The following is an 18,947-nucleotide window of genomic DNA, read 5'->3' as shown; positions in this document are numbered from 1 at the left end:
ATGGAATCTATTCCCTATGCATCAGTGGTCGGGAGTTTAATGTATGCTCAGACATGCACTCGGCCTGATATCAAGCTGTTGAAATGTTAGGCCGATATCAAAGTAATCCCGGAATGGACCACTGGAAGGCTGCAAAGAAAGTCCTTAGGTATTTACAAGGCACCAAGGACTACATGCTTACTTATAGGAGATCTAGTCAACTGGAAGTGGTTGACTACTCGGATTCAGACTATGCTGGATGTGTAGACTCAAGGAAATCGACCTTTGGCTACATCTTCTTGTTAGCTGGAGGTGCGATTTCATGGAAGAGCGGAAAGGAGTCCATTATTGCTACGTCTACCATGGAAGCGGAATTTGTGGCATGCTTTGAGGCCACTATTCATGCTTTGTGGCTGCAGAACTTTGTCTTAGGGCTTGGTATTGTTGATAATATAGAAAAGCCGCTGAGAATGTACTGTGATAATTCCGCAGCCGTCTTCTTCTCTAAGAATGATAAGTATTCAAAGGGAGCAAAGCATATAGACTTAAAATACTTATCAGTGAAAGAAGAAGTGCGGAAACAGAAAGTGTCTATTGAGCATATTGGTACTGATTTAATGATAGCGGATCCGCTAACTAAGGAATTACCCCCTAAAACAATTTCTGGTCATATTGGTAGAATGGGCATTATAAACAAGTCCTTGTTAGCATGATTGTGTGATTCACATATATGTGTATAGATTGTTTTGCTCATATTATTGTAGACATTTTGGGAATTCAATAAAAGTATTGTTTCTGCTTGTTTACTTGTTATCTGAATTGTATTAATGTACATGTATGGTTTGAGTTTGATAATAGGTTGAGTGTTAAAAACACATCAGAGTTACAGTCTGTAGTATGACTAATTAAAGCTATTTTGATTTGGGTTGGTTCTGTGATACTTGGAAGGAATCATGTCGTCAAATGACTTGTGACCGCCATGATCCAATCAACTTAAATCATTAAAAAATGATGACTTGATATTATCAATGATATGCGCACTTACAGTTCATTGAATCTTCAAGTCGTCATATAGGCCAAGTGGGAGATTGTTAGATTATTTTTAATAATCTTGTTATAGTGGCCTATGTAACTTTTAGCATGACTCTAATTAATGATTTAATGTGATAGTGGTTAAATATAAAATATAGAGTCATTGAGGGTATAATTGTAAATACAATTATAAGGAAACCCTCCCCTCTCCCTTCATATAAATTAAAGAGCGGTTACCAAATGAGGGTTACGTCATTCCCTATTTCTCACTTTCACGGTTTTTGAGTGAGCTCACAGTAAACGCATAAAGGAACTTTCTCTCAACCATCCGAGAGGAGCTAAAAGAAGAAGGAAGAGTTGGAGAAAATACTAAGGAATCAACGACATCAAAGAGAGAGGTAACATCAAGGAACAATGGATTCAGGTTAGTGCTCTCTGAACCCTTAATTGTATGAGAATCATATATTGTATTGTGAGAGCAACGTAATTCAAGATCTCAAAGAGAAAGATAATTTCATAATAGTCATTACACAATAGAAATTACATAATAGATTAAAGAAACTTCTAACACACTAAGCCGTGGAGTCTCGTTTGCCTATTTTCCTTGCCATAGTGCAAAATTTACTTACATGCAAAATGAGCCAGTTAACTCGAGATGAACTAACATCAATCTAAAAGGTTATCTTTGACTAAATAGTTTTAATGCTTAAATAGGTGATGTGACATATTTTAGGTTTTCATTTATAGTTTTATTTTGATTAATAAACACTTTTCCTATGCTTTATTCCATTTATAGGTTAAATGATTGTTTGATTTAATTCGTAACTCTATTCAGTTAGAATATTCGATTAAATTAATAATTAAATTGGGTGATTATTCAAATGCGGATTTAAATCTTTAAATACTGTGATAATCGGAGTTACACGCAATTGGTATTTTATGGATTAATGTTTCTTAATTCATTTTTACTCACTTTAATTCAGTCCATAATTTAATTTAATTAATTTACAATTTTCAAAACCCCAAAAAATCTTATTTGCATTCTTTAAAACAAAACCTAAAATTGAATTTGACTAAAAATTTGTCTCTGTAAATCGACCTAGGTTTGACCTTCTACTACAAAACCTTTAGAAGACTTAGTTGTTTTGATAGTGACTCGGCATCGTTTATCAAATTGGCGTCATTGCCGAGGACGCGTTGTCGGTTTTGATTCGTTTTAAGTTTTAATATTGTGTTTTCACTTTCTAATTCATAATTTTATTTTCGTCTTTGTTTCATTTCTATCTCTGTTGTCGTGATTCGGTACTTTTATTTGTTCATTTTATAGGGTGTGTTTAATTTCAATTTTTGTCAGTTTGTTTTTGTTTCGTTAAGTTTTGTTGTTTTAGTGCATTTTGAATTTTGAATTTTAGATTTTTAAAGATTGGATTAATAGAGTATTGTTGCAGAATTGCATGATTGTAGAAATTTTACATAGATTTTGTAGAGATGAAGAGCAGAGGATTCCTCAAATTTAGTTTAGATTAGATTTTTAAAAAAATTTAATTTTAATTTTAAATTATAGTTAAGATTTGATTACATTAGATCTAGTTTGTTTTAGTTTTAAAGATAGGGTTAGTTATTTTTTGATAGATTAGCTTTGAATTTAAATTTTGAAAAAAAAATTATATAACTAATTTACTAATTTAAATTTAAATTTCAAATTTTTTTACTAAATTTTTTTTTGAAAAAGAATTAAAAATATTTTTAAAAAATTAATTAATTAAATTAAAATAATTTCAATTTTTATTTTCTTTTTATCACGTTTCCTATTATAATTTCATTTTGATAGCATATCTATGCATTATGATATTATGGCAAATAATCAAAATGAAAGGACTCTGAAAGAATTGGCTGCACCAGATCTCACGTACCAATCCTTAGGCATCCAATATCATGATATAGATACTCCATTTGAGCTAAAATCTGGTCTAATCCATTTGTTGCCTAAGTTTAATAGTAGTGCAGGTGAGGGTCCTCATGAACATCTGAACGAGTTTTAAATAGTCTGCTCACCAATGAGGCCTCAAGGAGTTCTAGAAGACCACATCAAGTTGAAGGCCTTTCCACTCTCCTTAGATGGCGCAGCGAAAGACTAGCTATACTACCTGCAGCCAGGGTCTATCACTTGCTGGATGGACATGAAGAGGATGTTCTAGGAGAAGTTCTTCCCTACTTCCAGAGCAGTAACCATCAGAAAAGAGATCAGTGACATTAGACAGTTTAGCCAAGAAAGCCTCTGTGAGTACTGGGAGAGATTCAAGAAGTTATGCGCAACCTGTCCACACCATCAGATCAGTGATCAGCTGCTCATTCAATACTTTTATGAAGGCCTTGCTCCAATGGAGAGGAGTATGCATAATGCATCAAGCGGAGGAGCTCTCATGGACAAGACATCATCTACAACTAGAGCACTGATTGACAACATGACAGAGAAATCCCAGTAATTTAATTCAAGAGTCACGGCACCAGTGAGAACGGTACATAATATGCATCAACCAAACCAGATGGCAGCAGATTCCAGCAGACTTGAGAGCAGAATTAAGGAGCTCACTAATTTTGTGGGACAGTTAGCTATTACACAACAAACTGTTCCATAAAGAGGGAGACCAGAGACTGTCATATTTGTTCCTCTATAGAGCACACCTTAGATTGTTGTCCTTTGTTGCCTGATGGTATCCAACAAGCTTCTGTCCACAAAGTTTTTAATGGAAGGCAAGACCAATACATATCTTCGAATTTCCAGCAACCTCAGAGACAATAATAGCCATACAGGTTCCAGTACTAATCTCATAATCCTGCCTTTAGTAATCATCCAAATATGAGATATGGTACCTCTAAGAAGTAGTAACCGTAGCAACACACTAGCCAAGCAAGTAATGACTATAGATCACCCCCAATGAGGCAGTAGCAAACACAACAAAATTCTGAGCCTTCATTGGAGGATTTGGTCAAACAAATGGCCAAGAGCAATCTACAATCCAACAAAATATCAATGCCTCCATTTAAGACCTGCAAACATAGATTGGCCAACTTGCTACCACTTTGAACCAGTTCAAGTCTCAAGGTTCTGGACAACTTTCTTCTCAATCAAAGTTTAATCCCAAAAACATGAGTGCCATGATATTGAGGAAGGGGAAGGAGCTATCAAGCAACGAAAAAGATAAAGAGGTACAAAATGATGTGGAGGCAGAGAAATAGCAAAACATAGAGCAACAAACTGCCCCTGACAGTTTAGAAATTATGCAAAAACCACCTCTCTCCTTTCCAAATAGAGTGGCCAAGCAAAAGCCACCAACATACTTTGATAAGGAGCTTTTTGAGACACTCAAAAGAGTAGAAGTGAACATTCCATTGTTGGATGTGACAAAACAGATTCCAAAATATGCAAAGTTCCTTAAAGAATTATGCACTAATAAGAGGAGACTGAAAAGGGATGAGAGAGTCAGTATGAAGAGGAAAGTATCAGCCCTCATACAGCCCAATATGCCATAAAAGTGCAAGGATCCTGGCACTTTTACTATCCCTTGCACTATTAGAAATTCCACTTTCAACAATGCATTACTTGATCTTGGTGTTTCCATAAACGTGATGCCTACATCAATCTATAGGTCTTTGAGCCTCGGCCCTCCAAAGCAAATTGGTGTAGTCATTCAATTGACAAATAGAAGCATTGCATTTCCTACAAGAGTAATGGAGGATATACTGGTGAGAGTGTATAAGCTGATATTCTCTGTAGATTTCTACATTCTGCACATGGCAGAAGAGTCCAACATGCCTACACTGATCCTTGGAAGACCTTTCCAGCAAGAACAAAGATTGATGTGCACTTAGAAATTCAATCCATGGAGTTTGGAGATGATGTTGTGCAATTCAACATCTTTAAGGTCATAAAGCATCCATCAGAGTTGCATAATGCATTATATATATATATATTACTGATGTTTTAACTGAGGAATTTTGTATTGATTTTTCTAAAATTTCTAGTTGTACATGCACTGTAGGGAATTTGTATAAAGTTTGTGCTGAAATTGATGCATATTTAACAACTGATCATGTTTCATGTGATGCAGCAGCAGGTTTGGAAAGCTCTAGCTTGATTATAGCAAGTACACATGCCCCTAAACTTGCCCAGATACATGCTACAGAATTAGAATCCTCCACCAAGCTACTTCCTTCTATTATGCAGCCTCCTATACTTGAACTGAAGCCTCTGCCCAAGCACTTGAAGTATGCCTTTCTAGAGGCTGATAACAAGCTGCAAGTAATTATTTTAGCAGATTTGGATGCTGAATAAGAGAAGTTGCTGCAAATCTTAGCATCCCACAAGCAAACAATTGGGTGGACCTTGGCAAACATTCTAGGGATTAGTCCCTCCACCTATATGCACAGAATTCTAGATGAAGATGTAAAGCCTGTGAGATAGCCCCAAAGAAGTCTGAATCTAACTCTGCTGGAGGTAGTGAAGAAAGAAATTAGCAAACTATTAGCTGCTGGCAAGATATACCCGATCTTTGATAGCGAGTGGGTGAGTCCAATCCATGTTGTACCCAAGAAGACAGGCATAACAGTCACAAAGAACCAGTTTGATGAGCTGATTTTAACCAGAATTCAGAATAAGTGACGAGTTTGTATTAATTATAGGAAGCTGAATTAGGCCACTCGCAAGGATCACTTTCCCCTGCCTTTTATTGATTAAGTCTTGGAGCGAATAGCAGGAAAATCTCACTACTATTTTCTAGACTTATTTTATGGTTACTTTTAGATACACACAGCCCAGAGGATCAGCATAAGACCACCTTCACTTGTCCTTTTAGTACCTTTGCTTAAAGACTGATGCCATTGGGACTGTGTAATGCGCCTGACACTTTTCAAAGGTGTATAATGAGCATCTTTGCAGACTTCCTAAAGACCTCACTTGAAGTACTCATGGACTACTTTACTGTTTATAGTTTTCATTTGATACATGTTTAGAGAGCTTGTCTAGAGTATTAGATAGGTACATACAGTTTAATTTGGTTTTGAATTATAAAAAATGTCATTTTATGGTGACTAAAGAAACTATATTAGGACATGCAGTGTCAAGTAGGGGTATTGAGACTGATAGAGCCAAGATTGATATAATTGTTTCCTTACCTTACCTTACTTCTGTCTTTACTCCTCTCTCCTTTCAATCATATATAACACTTTTTCTTTTCTTTTTTCTATTTTTCTATTTTTTTTCATTTTCTTTTTCATACTTTCTTTCTTTCTTTTTGCACATGAAAGATATAGAGGAGAATTTATCAAACAATTCAACAACTTAATTGCTCAATTCATAAACTCAAGGTTATCAAAATATTTTATAAATTTAATGCAAAGGACCAAGAAAATCAATAAAGCTCAAAGTGGCCAACTAGTTGTATCTCAAACATGTTGAAGGCCAAGAATAAAAATCCTATTATGCCTCAATCATATGAAAAACATGTAATTAAAAAGAGAAGTCTTTAAGTCAGTTCCAAGTCAAGTTCTAGAGCACAAATTCTAAGGAGATAATCATACAAAACAATAAGGAAAGGGGTATAATTAATTAAATTAAGATAGACATCTCTTTTAAGGCTCAAAACTCACATATGTGGGTTAAAATTTAATGTAGAGCATAAAAGTAAAGAACTTAGCTAATTATTAGTTTCCAAATGAAAGTACAATGTCAATAATAATTACTTAATATGCTCTTCTATTTGGAAAAATTGGGTTCCATGAGGGAAAAAGTTTTAAATTATCATAAAAAATAGCATAGACACTTTACTCAAAAACATGCAATAATAATTATATAATTAGGAACTATTCCCCCATACTTAAAGCAAAACATTGTCCTCAATGTTTGAAAGTAATGAAAATAAAAGCATGCAAAGAGGATAATTGAATAAAAGGAAAGATGTTCCTTGATAATTCTTGGCGTGACGGTTTCGAGTGAAGGAGCACGGCTATGCTTATGATGTAAACCTTTCTCTCATAACAGTGACTAAATGCACAGCCATGCATGGGATGAGCAAGGGTGTGCTTTCAGATCAGATCTCAAAAGTGTGTGCGGGAACAATCAACTCAGTTCTTGCAATCTTTCAATATGCTTATTCTTTATTCTAAAATAAAATAACAATAGCAAAATTAAAATAAACAAAAAGAAATAGAATTTAAATAAAATAAACGACACAGGTTGCTTCATGGGAGCATTTGTTTAACGTCACGAGCCTGACGTTCTTGTTAAATTATGGTGGGAAGAAGGCATAAGTCTCAGGGGTGACTCCCTTAATATGTAATCGTCCCCCCAACAACTTTGCCTCCCCAACACCTATTACATCAAAAAAAGTATTCATAAGATGGGGATTAGAATAGAGAAGAAAATTGAAGCTCTAAATTAGGAGGCTTATTAAAGGATGGTTTAAGCTTTTGTCTTTTCTTCTTCTTATATTGCTTCCTCCTAGGCCTTTTTCTTGGGGTTCCATCACTCCCAAGTTGTGATGGAATTGGCTAGGAGTGAGGAAAATCAGATACTGAGAAGGGGAAAAGGCAGATTCGAATAGTATCATTGGAGACTCCATTGTATTTAATAGTGTCCGTCAATCGGAGGAACTTTGTCAGATGAAGATTAGGGTCTTCGTTAGGCATGCCTCCAAATTGTATAGAGTTCTGGACCATGGTTATGAGTGTTGGTTTAAGTTCAAAATTGTTGGCCTCTACATTAAGGGCTACGATGCTTCCAGGGGTGCCTCTAGTAGTAGGTATCATGTAATCTTGAATTGATCTTCTTCCCTCTGTCATTCTTTGCTCTCTCACTTCTTTTCTTTGTCTATGCATTGTTCTCTCAATTTTCGGATCAAATAAATAAGCTATAGAGCACTTAGAACGAGTGAGCATACACTAGAAAGAATTATGAAATAAAAAAAATTAAAATAAAATAAAAACAAAAATTATAAAATAAATTTTTTTAACAATAAAAAAATAGAATTAAAATAAAGTAAAACACAAATTGCTTAAATCAATTAAATTTGAGATTTTCTTAATATTGAAAAAGCAATCCCTGACAACTGTGCCAAAAACTTGTTCGGAGGGTAAGTGTACCCATCGAGAAGTAATAAAGGATTCTTAAATTAAGTTTCTGAAATATCGTCCTACAAAGATTGTTTTCCAATTACTAAGAATTTCCTAATTCAATTGTTTAAGCTTCAAAGATACGAGATTAATTAAAATAAGAATTTATAAAATCAATTATAAAACTAAGAGCAAAGAATACAATGCACATCTTGGTTAAACTTATCAGAGAGGAACTTAGGGCATATGGGTTTTCTCATTCAATCATTTATGTTATTTTTCTGTTTAATTCTAAATCTGCCTTCGTGTGATTACCAATCATTCATACGAATACTATTAATACCCAATGGTAATGCAATATTAATATTTTTTCTCTAAATTAACATTCTTAATGGTCATGCAAGACATCAATTATGAATTTGTTAATTTAATAACAATTAGAAGAGAAAGATTGGTTTGGTCCACCTAATCCTTTGTCTCATTTTACCTTATAGATCTATTAATTAACTGAGGTACAGTCGCAAGATAAAATCTAATCACGAAACAGAAATCAAATTTAGATTCAAATATCAAAACCCCATAAATTCATGAACAATAGTTCCCATAGCCCTTGCTATAGATTTAGTTACTCATGCTAAATAAAAGAACTAAAACAATCATAAACAAAGTCATAATTAAAAGAAATAGAAAACTAAAGTGTGAGATGTGTTCCCGGTCTTTAACTACGATCGCTCGAAACTCCAAGTCTCGCCAAGAATATGCCAAAGATCTCGTGCAAGAGAGATGAGATGTATCACAGAGCCAAAAGCCAAGATAAAAATGATGTCCACTACGATGCCTGAGGTCTTCCTTTTAATAGGATTTGAAAATCCTAAAGACTCTTCATAATTGGGCTTCCCGCAAATGAGCACGGCTGTGCAAGGCCTTAAGCACGACCGTGCATAGGCTCAAAGCACCCCCATGCTTATTGAATGGGTTTGGGTGTGCTGATTGTTGCGAAACTTTAATCTTCCATCAATTTAGGCCCAAAACGCACCTAAAGTCCACTTGCAGCATCTTTATACTAAACTGCATAATTAATATATAAATTAGTGTAAACTCTAAATAAAATATAGGTCAAATATGAATATTAGGGCCTAATTATAGACTTATCAGTCATGCAGGTTTCTATAGGCGTTTCATCAAGGATTGCAGCAAAATCGCGTCCCCATTGTATACCTTTTTGCAGAAAGATGCTAATTTCATCTTTGATCAGACCTGGAAGGATGCTTTTGATATGTGTGATGCTTCAAACTTTGAAGTTGGTGTTATCCTTGGTCAGAAAATAGAGAAGTAACCCCATGTCATAGACTATGCTTCTCGCACACTGGATAAAGCACAAGCAAACTACACCACCACAGAAAAAGAACTTTTAGCCATCATTTTTGCTTTAGATAAATTTTGTACATATTTACTTGGCTCTAAAGTAATTATTTCTCTGATCATGCAGCTTTGAGGTACTTGCTTAAGAAGTCAGACTCTAAACTGAGACTAATTCACTAGATGCTTCTTTTGCAAGAGTTTGATATTGAGATTAGAGATAGAAGTGGTGCAGAGAAGTTAGTGGCAAACTATTTGAGCAGAATTCAGCAGCCATTTGAGGATCTTCCCATTAGAGGCACCTTTCTAGATGAGTAGCTTCACCACATTAGAAGGCATGATCCTTGGTATGTAGACTTAGTGAATTATTTGGTTGCCAAGGAGATTCCTATATATTTTTGTAAAGCTTAGATTGCCAAGCTAAAGAGTGATTCCAAATACTACATTTGGGATGATCCATACTTATGAAAGATGTGCAATGATAAGATTATCTGACGATATGTGCCCAAACCTGAGTTACAGTCTGTGCTTAGATTTGCCATTCCTTGGCTTGTGGTGGACACTTTGGACCTCAACGTACAACCCAAAAGATCTTAGATTCTGGACTATATTGGCCTACCATGTTCCGGGATGCACACAACTTCTGTAAGACATGCGAGTGATGTCAAAGGATTAGGAACATCTCATGCCAGAATAACATGCCCCAACTACCTCTCATTTTCTGTGAGGTGTTTGATGTATGGGGCATAGATTTTATGGGTTCCTTTCCTATTTCATTTGGCTATACCTATATTTTGTTAGCAGTGGACTATGTCTCTAAGTGGGTGGAGGCAAAGGCCACTCGTACTGATGATGCTCGCGTTCTTGTAGATTTTGTGAAGTCACATGTTTTTTGGAGGTTTGGATTTCCCAGAGCATTAATCAGTGACCTAGGATCACACTTTTGCAATCGCACAATGACTATCTTACTTTAGAAGTTTGGGGTTATGAATAAAGTTTCCACACCATACTGCCCCTAGACTAATGGACAAGTGGAGATCTCCAATCAAAAAATAAAGTAAATTCTAGAGAAGACTATCTAACCCAACAGAAAGGATTAGAGTCTACGTTTAGAGGAGGTTACAGAATCGCCTACAAAACACCTATAGGAATGTCTCTTTATCAGGTTATTTTCGGCAAGACATGTCATCTACCAGTAAAAATGAAGCAAAGGGATTTTGGGCGATCAAATAATGTAATTTGGATATAGGGGCAGTTGGCTCACATAGAAAGTTTCAATTACAAGAGTTGGAGGAGATTCGTAGAGAAATATATAAGAACTCCAACATCTACAAGGAGCACACCAAGGCTTTTCATGATAAGCTAATAGGGAGTAAAAAGTTCCACATTGGTGACAAAGTCCTTTTATATAATTCTAGACTTAAGTTAATCCCTAGTAAATTGAGATCTAGGTGGGATGGTCCCTTTCTTGTTATTAATGTTTTTCCTATTTCTTGTGATCTTAGCTCATTTCAAGCTAAAGGTGTAAAACAATAAAATGACCTAACCTTAGAGGATACAAGAACTTTGAAATTATTTTAGGAATGATCATAGAAATAAGTGTGCGGGAGATTACCTTAGAAAATGCAAGAGAAAAGAAAAATCAGCTCCTTACAAAAAAAATGGAAGAAAAAAAAAAGAGAAACAAAGAAAAAGAAAAAGTAAGCAATAAAAAGGTAAATGAGCATTAGATGGCTAGCAACAGTAAAAGAGGATTGTGTTTGGATTGTATTACATTATATGTTTGTTTAGGGGATTTACTTTCGTGCTTACTTTCTTTGGGTTCATTCCCCATTGTTCTTTTATCCTCTTTGGTTTTAAATTAATTCTTGTAAATTTTCCACCTTTACCATGCCCCTTTATAACCTAGCAAAGTCCTCTTGATTTTTGTGTATATGTGTGAATTCTAGTGGAGAAGTAGGCAATGGACAAGCTTATGGATGATCATGCTTTATGTTATGCATTTTGAGTGACACATTTTACCTTATACACTTGAGTGATTGAGAGTATATCATATGAGGATTCTATCTCTTATGGTTCATTCACTTGATTTGATAAGTTCTTGAAGTGTGAGGATTGATTTCCATTCTAGCCATGATATTTGAGCTTGATGGGCTTTGTACATAGCCTAATTTGTTTTAGGTCCCCTACGGTTTGATTTTGTGATTCGCCCCGAAAGGCAAAATCTTAAGTGCAGGGGAATTTAATGTGACATATTTTAGGTTTCCATTTATAGTTTTATTTTGATTAATAAACACTTTTTATATGCTTTATTTCTATAATTTTTACCATTTTCTACTTATTTGAATAAATTGGACCTATTACAAATAAATGTTTTAATTTCGTATTTTCAGTTATTCTGATCTCTGATTATTTTTTTGGCCATAACTTTTTCTACAGATATCTTTTTTTTGCTGATTCCAGTTGCATTGGATTTTACATCCATGGCTTCAAAATGCATATATGGATCGCTGGATTTGGAGTTTTTTTTTTATATTATTATGATTTTTAGAAGTTAGGGCAGATTTGCTAAATATTTTTGCGAGATTGCATTTGGACCTTTGTTATGTAATAATTGTATTTGAGCTTTTAGATATTATTAAGGCCCAAATTTTGACCACTTAATTTATGCTAATCAGAATCTATTAATAGACTAACAAGGTTTTAAATTAAAAGAGGACGGAATTAGACACTTTGAGATTTTGAGACTTGGCTGAAATAAGAATATTTATTTTTACTTTCTCTCAAACTCTCTTGTTCTTTTTTCATTCTTACATGGGATAAGTGTTTCGATGGAAGGCTAAACCTTTCGTTCAATCCATGGAACCCAAACACCGTAATTCTGACTTAAGTTATGTGCTAAATTGCTCCAAGTTTGTTCTCTTTTCTCTCTAATCCAGAATTGTGTATTGTGATCGTAATTGACTTTTCTATTATTAGAATTCAAATTAGGACTCGATTGATATTTTGATTTGATAATTAATGCAGATTAGGTTAAATGATTATTTGATTTAATTCGTAACTCTATACTCTGATTTGATAATTAATACAGATTAAGTTAAATGATTATTTAATTTAATTCGTAACTCTATTCAATTAAGATATTCGATTGAATTAATAATTGAATTGGGTGATTGTTCAAACGCGGATTTAAATCTTTAGATACGGTGATAATCGGGAGTTACACGCAATTGGTATTTTATGGATTGATATTTCTTAATTCATTTTTACTCACTTTAATTCTATCCTTAATTTAATTTAATTAATTTGTAATTTTTAAAACTCCAAAAAACTTTATTTGCATTCTTTAAAATAAAACTTAAAATTAAATTTGACTGAAAATGTATGTTAGTGAATTAACTTAGGTTTGATCCTATACTACAAAACCTTTAGAAAACTTCGTTATTTTGATAGTGATCGTCTATCAATAAGAATTCAAATCATGTAAGTTGATCAAAATCAAACTTAGAAACTAAATAATAATAAATAAAAAAAACATATACACGCGCTTTTTGTTGACCTATTGATACTTTAATTGAATAAACTACGTGCGTCACTTTTGAAATTCATCTTGATAAATTATCTATTTTTCTTGAATATAAATGTCACCGTTTTTAATAATAAATTTAATTTTTAGTATATATTTTGAAGTTAGTAAAATAAAAATATAATCATTTATAATTAAAATAACATCATATAATGCTAACACTTAATAATACTTTCGATGAATAGGAAGATTGATCATAACCATTTTTTTCCCTTGTAACTTTGTAAAATTTCTAGGTACATTTTTCTTAATTGATAAAAGGATTTCAAATTTTTGAAAGAATGCTGACTGTTCACTTGTTCTTCATAATATATACGAAAATGTTTTCTAACTTACGATGCCAACGAAAAATTTATCATATTAATATCTTTAGTTATGAAACGAAACAAAAAGTATGTGTCAGATACTTTACTTAACACAATTTAACCCAAACAAGAAGATAATTTCTAACTATTTTAATAAAAGTTTTTTTTTTTCTTTATCATTTCAGATACATTTTTTAATTAGTTTCACTTATGTTGTGGTTAGTCATTGATGTCTCTAAAATATCTATGATTTTGGTAGTTCTTTTCACTTACTAACTGTAATACTAAATATTGCTATATAAACAATGCAAGCAATATAGAAATTTAAGCGTGGAAACAAAGATGGAATTAGTAGTGAATTCTAACACTCTTATGTATACATAGCTGAGTATGGACATCATTTGGAAGTGATTAAAATATGGAAGATTATGCTTTTTCCTTGGAAGTTTAAAATAATATTATATGCCACTAAGAAAGAAGCTACTCTTTAAGATAACAATAAAAATGACATTTGTATATGTTAATTGTTATGATTCCATATCTTGCAGCAGCATTAAACGTACTAGTAGACTGCATATGAATATAAAGTTGTTCAAATTCAAATTCAAAGACATGCAACCTATTGATTAACAACTGAGAAAACATAACTTCACAATCATCTTACCATGGAGCAGCACTAAAATGTCCAGAAGGATGAGTGCGACAATTACACCGTGTACTTTCTCTCTTCTTGTTCTTTACAATGCTTGAACTCAAAAGTTGCGCAAATAATCATGCACTTGTAATAGAAAACAACACTATAAATCGGTCATTGAGATACTATCGAATCATAAAAATAACATTTTATAAATTATAACTCCACCTTTCATAATTTATATTATTATCACATGAATAATGCTTGTCCTCTAACATACTTTATTCAAATTACAACTAAAACAAGCACAAACATATACAAATCAAGAGATTTGGTAGCTTACCTAATTGATATATTAAATAAAACGTTTTCTCCAACCACGAAATGCAGAAATAATCAATATGATTATTCAGTTAGTGTCTTCAATGATCGAATGTCCCACCAATTTTGTTGTTCATCATTTCTTCTTTCCTTTTGTTGCCGCTTCGCACTTGTTATCCTTTCTTCTGGAAACAAATTTTTTGTCATTGTCTTCAATGATTGAATGCCACACCTAGTTTTGCTGTTCACCATTTATTCTTTCCTCTCGCTGCTGCTTGCACGGGTTACTCTTTCTTTTTGAAACAGATTAGAGCTTTTAACTTAGGAGCAGCAGGTTGGTAAAAAAGGAAATTAAATAGGTTTAGGAGTAGTCCTTAACAACCCTTAAAATTGGAATGTAGTCCTTAAAAAGTTGGAGGGACACCCAAACCCCCTAAAAAGCAAGGGCACTAGAGATTTCAGCATAATTAATTTGTTTATAAAATTAAACAATACAAAACCAGGTGACAGAAAAGGGCATCAGTACCTTTATAATAATATCTCATCACGAAGGATAATCTGTGGGATGTGTGCGATCTGGCGACTAACAACACTTGTCTTTGTTCGGCATTCTTTAATTAAGAGGGAACAAAAGTTGACCTCAAAGATCTTTAAGTTGGAAAGACGTCTCATTCCATTGGGCAGCGATGCCAATTTTGGGCAATCGCTGATCTCGATATGCTGAAGCGATGGGAGTTTGCAAATCCAGTTTGGCAAAGCCTTTAGGTTTACACATACTGTTATGGATACTTTTTGCAGAGAGGGAAGGCAGTTGGTGTCGTCCTTAAACCCAGTTTCAAATTCCTCTAGTGTTTCACTCTGACTGCTTGCAATTAGAAGAGAATCGAGAGAAGTCAGATTTTGCATCCAACCCTTTGGCAACGCTTTTACGTTTACATCAGATGTGATCAATTTTTTGAGCGTGGAAAGAGGAGTAAAGGAGGAAGATGAGTCAGCTGAAAATGTTGATTGTGTGTTTAGTGTTGCTGTTAGTGGCTCCACACTGCATCGACAACATTCTAAAACTTTAACTTTTGGGAAAGTAGGCATGCAAGTCAATTCTGGACAGAAAGAGACATATAGTTCAGAAAGACGAGGAAACGAAAGAGAGGAGAGATGATGTGAATTCTTATAATCATTAATATCATCTCCCCGCCTCCGCCATCCCGTAAACTTGTCACAACTATTTAACGTGAGGCTCTCCAAAGAGGGGAAGAAGGTTGCTGCAAAACCATCTTCATGATGATGTATGTACTTCAATTCATGAAAAGAGTCCATCAGAAGTGACTTAAGGTACGGTAGACGTTCCATCGGTGGGAGACAGGGGCAATTATAAAGGCCACGAAGAGAGATGTGAACAACATTTGTGAGGCGAGAAAGCCAATCTGGGAAAAGCACCCCTGGATAACCAATCACTTCCAATCGCTTAAGATTATGGTGGGGTTGAAGGTTTTCTAACAATTGTAAGCTGTCACTTTTGAACGATTGTAAGTTGTCACTTCTGTGGATGTCTTCAAGCCACCAAGTTAGAGTCAAGGATTGAAGGAATTTTTTTTCTTTTAAATTTACGTCTTGTGATTCCAGAGCCACATCTCTCACACGATCGAGATAAGCAATTGTTAAGTCTCCCCTTAAGTTTAAGTCTTTCAATTCACTTAGTGTGCCATATTTTGTTTCTTGGCTATCCCCCACAATATAGGTTGGTAAGAACTGCAAAAAGCACAATTTTCCCAACCCAACTGTCATCCTGGAGTAATCATCAACATCAAGATATCTTAAATGCTTCAATTTTACAGAATCAAACAGTTTGCAAGAAGAAGAAGAAGATGACATCTTCAAGACTCGCAAGTATTTGAAATTTGCAACAGACAACTCCTCCTTGTCGTAAGACCACAGGATCAAAGTTCGCAGCCTGTTTGCATCCAATGAATCCAATAAATGAATGGCCCCAGATTCCAATGATACGTGCATGGGTCTACCTTCAACTTTTTCTGCCTTGCTATCCAAGTGACAATAATCACTGCCAGCTACCAGCATTGCAAGATCATGCATTAAATCATGCATTTTGAAACTATAGATCTCACCATATTCATCACTTTCTGCATCTTGAAAAAATGAGTTCATCAAAAACATCTTTACAAATTGATTACCCACATCCTCCATGTGTTGTTTTTCAGTTGAACATTTAAGGTAACCCTGTGCCATCCATAACTGAATCAACTCATCTTTTGGAATATCTGAATCCTTAGGATATAAAGAGCAATAAGCAAAACATTGTCTCATTTCAGGAAACAATTTTCGGTAGCTGAGTTTTAGAATTGGCATGATACTATCTTGCTCTTCACATAATTTCCACAGGTCACCACATAAAACATTCTCCCATTCACTTTCTTCATTCTGTCCTCGTAACAGGCCTCCCAGCGTTTTAACTGCTAGCGGAACCCCTTTACATTTTTTGGCTATTTTTTTCCCCATTGATTCTAGATTTTGATTCACTCTTTTGGAATCATCCTCAAATGCAATTTTCTTCAATAAACTCCAAGATTCTTCGTCAGTCAAACCTTTCAAAGGATAGGAAGTGCTAGCAGACATGGCTTTTGCTACATTTTCAGTTCGAGTTGTAACTAAAATCTTGCTATCTTGAGCGCCAAACATCAAGTACTTTCTCACTTCAACCCATTTGTCATGTTTCTCATTCCAAATGTCATCCAGGACCAACAAAATTTTTTTACCAATTATTTGTTCGTGAAGTTTTCTTTGCAAGTTGCCTAATGATAACTTGTCTTCAACTTGGTCACCTGTAATTGATTCTAATATTTTCTTCAGAATAGTTTTGACATCAAAGTTATCAGAGACACAAACCCACATTTGCATTTCAAAAAAAGTCTGCACTTCGAAGTCGTTATACACCAATTGTGCAAGAGTCGTCTTCCCCAAACCACCAAGGCCAACAATGGCAATCACAGAAATTTTTTGGTTTTCATTAGGGTGTTTCAACAGATTAATAATCTCCTTTTTACTCTCATCTCTTCCAATGATATCTGATTCTAACACAAAAGAACATGTTTCCCTCCATCCATTATCAGTTTGCTTAACCACCATCGATCTTGGGCATAAATTCAATTTATACATGTCTTCTACTACAGCATCAAAACTTTCTCGTGTTCTTTTAATTTCTTCAGCCATTTGAATGGGAAAATCAATTCGATTTGAAGATGAGAAAGGATAAAGTACCTTTGTCACTTCTGTTCCTCGTTCCTCGTCCAATTTGTTTCTCATAAATTCGATAGCAAGGTCATCTAAGAAGTCATCTGCAACATGAAGTACTTCCTTGAACCTTCTAATCCAAACTCGCACACGAGCCTGCTCTTGTTTATCGTCAGCATCAAGGAGCACATCATTGATGGATTCAATTGTGTTCTTGAGCTCTTCCAACTCTTCTATCACATCATACTTCTTTCCAAATTCAATAAAATCTGCGGAAGCCAACCTGTGAATGACATTTGAAGTAGATTTCTGTCAGCCATCATTAGAACCAGGCTTAAGTATGTTTGCGTTCTTAAAACACATAGCATTAATTTATACACATAACATTTTTATTGAGAAAAATAAATATCTTTGATTAAATAAAATTCCCGGTATAAAAAACACCATATGAAATTTAAATAAAAAATTTACTTTCTTATTTTTATATTTAAACAAAAAATTTGAGATAATAAAATTACAAGAAGGTATAAAATAAATTGAACATTATTTTTTTAATTTAATAAGCATAAATTGGTTTAATAAAATTTATCTTTTAAACCGCTTGTTTTGTCTCAGATGTTTAAAAATGTAAACACTGAAAAACAAAACCATCAAACAAACTTTATCATGTGCAAAAAAAGAAAAAGAAAATATAAACTTTTGTTAAAGAAAGAAGAAAAAATGAAGAATTTTTTTTATAAAAATTATTGACAGCAATAAAAGAGGAGGAAAAGAAAACAAGCAGACAAACTAAGAAAATAGGAAAATATGTGAAAATTAAAAAAAAAAAAGTAAAAGATGTGAAATTCTAAAACAAACAGACGAACTAAGTAAATAAGAAAAGAAAACCTAAACTATAAGCTAACATATTATGCAAGAATAAAAAAAATCCATAATTATTGTATAAATTCAAGAAAGGCTGCAACAACAAACCTGTGAATGAGATTAGACGCAACAGCAAATGGAATGTGTTCCGCCATCCTTAGAATGATTGATAACGACTAAAGATCTGATGAGGAGCAAAATAGATCTGCACTGCACTGTGTTATGTTTGAGATTGGCAATGGATGCAGGAAAACATTATTGCTCATATATCTGCCCAGGACAGGGACACATTTGTAATTAGCTATGTCACTCAAACCATCGTTTCTTAAGTCTTATTGGTTCAATGCTTTGATCTTATCTTTAATCTAGTATTATAAATATAAAGGGTAGCCTCTAACACGAGGTACCCAATAATTAGTGTAGCATGGGTGAGATTGTTTCTCCAGTTAGATATAATAATAATTTAATCAAAGGTTGAGATTAATTACTTTCACTTGTTGCTTCTGCTTAT

The 18,947-nt window shown here is 34.0% G+C and overlaps 1 protein-coding gene across 1 annotated transcript; it reads right to left on the bottom strand.

The window, feature by feature from the left end:
• Positions 1-14,854: 14,854 nt before the first annotated feature.
• Positions 14,855-18,688, bottom strand: LOC113850711 (putative disease resistance protein RGA1). Its single transcript, XM_027481270.1, has 2 exons — positions 18,545-18,688; positions 14,855-17,855 (listed from the first exon to the last, which is right to left on the bottom strand). The coding sequence occupies exons 1-2, from the start codon at positions 18,589-18,591 to the stop codon at positions 14,855-14,857; spliced, it is 3,048 nt and encodes a 1,015-aa protein (XP_027337071.1). The 5' UTR covers positions 18,592-18,688.
• Positions 18,689-18,947: the final 259 nt, after the last annotated feature.

Source organism: Abrus precatorius, unplaced genomic scaffold (assembly GCF_003935025.1).
Source record: "Abrus precatorius isolate BTA unplaced genomic scaffold, Abrus_2018 Scaffold9, whole genome shotgun sequence".
Taxonomy (NCBI): Eukaryota; Viridiplantae; Streptophyta; class Magnoliopsida; order Fabales; family Fabaceae; genus Abrus; species Abrus precatorius.
The sequence above is the reverse complement of the archived record's forward strand: the minus strand, read 5'-3'. Positions and strand labels throughout refer to the sequence as shown.

Bases quoted from the DNA above. Each gene is read 5' to 3' on its own strand.
- LOC113850711 (XM_027481270.1), bottom strand. From the start codon at position 18,591: ATGGCGGAACACATTCCATTTGCTGTTGCGTCTAATCTCATTCACAG. The intron at 17,856-18,544 runs GTTTGTTGTTGC...TGTCATTCACAG, and splicing joins GCGTCTAATCTCATTCACAG to GTTGGCTTCCGCAGATTTTA.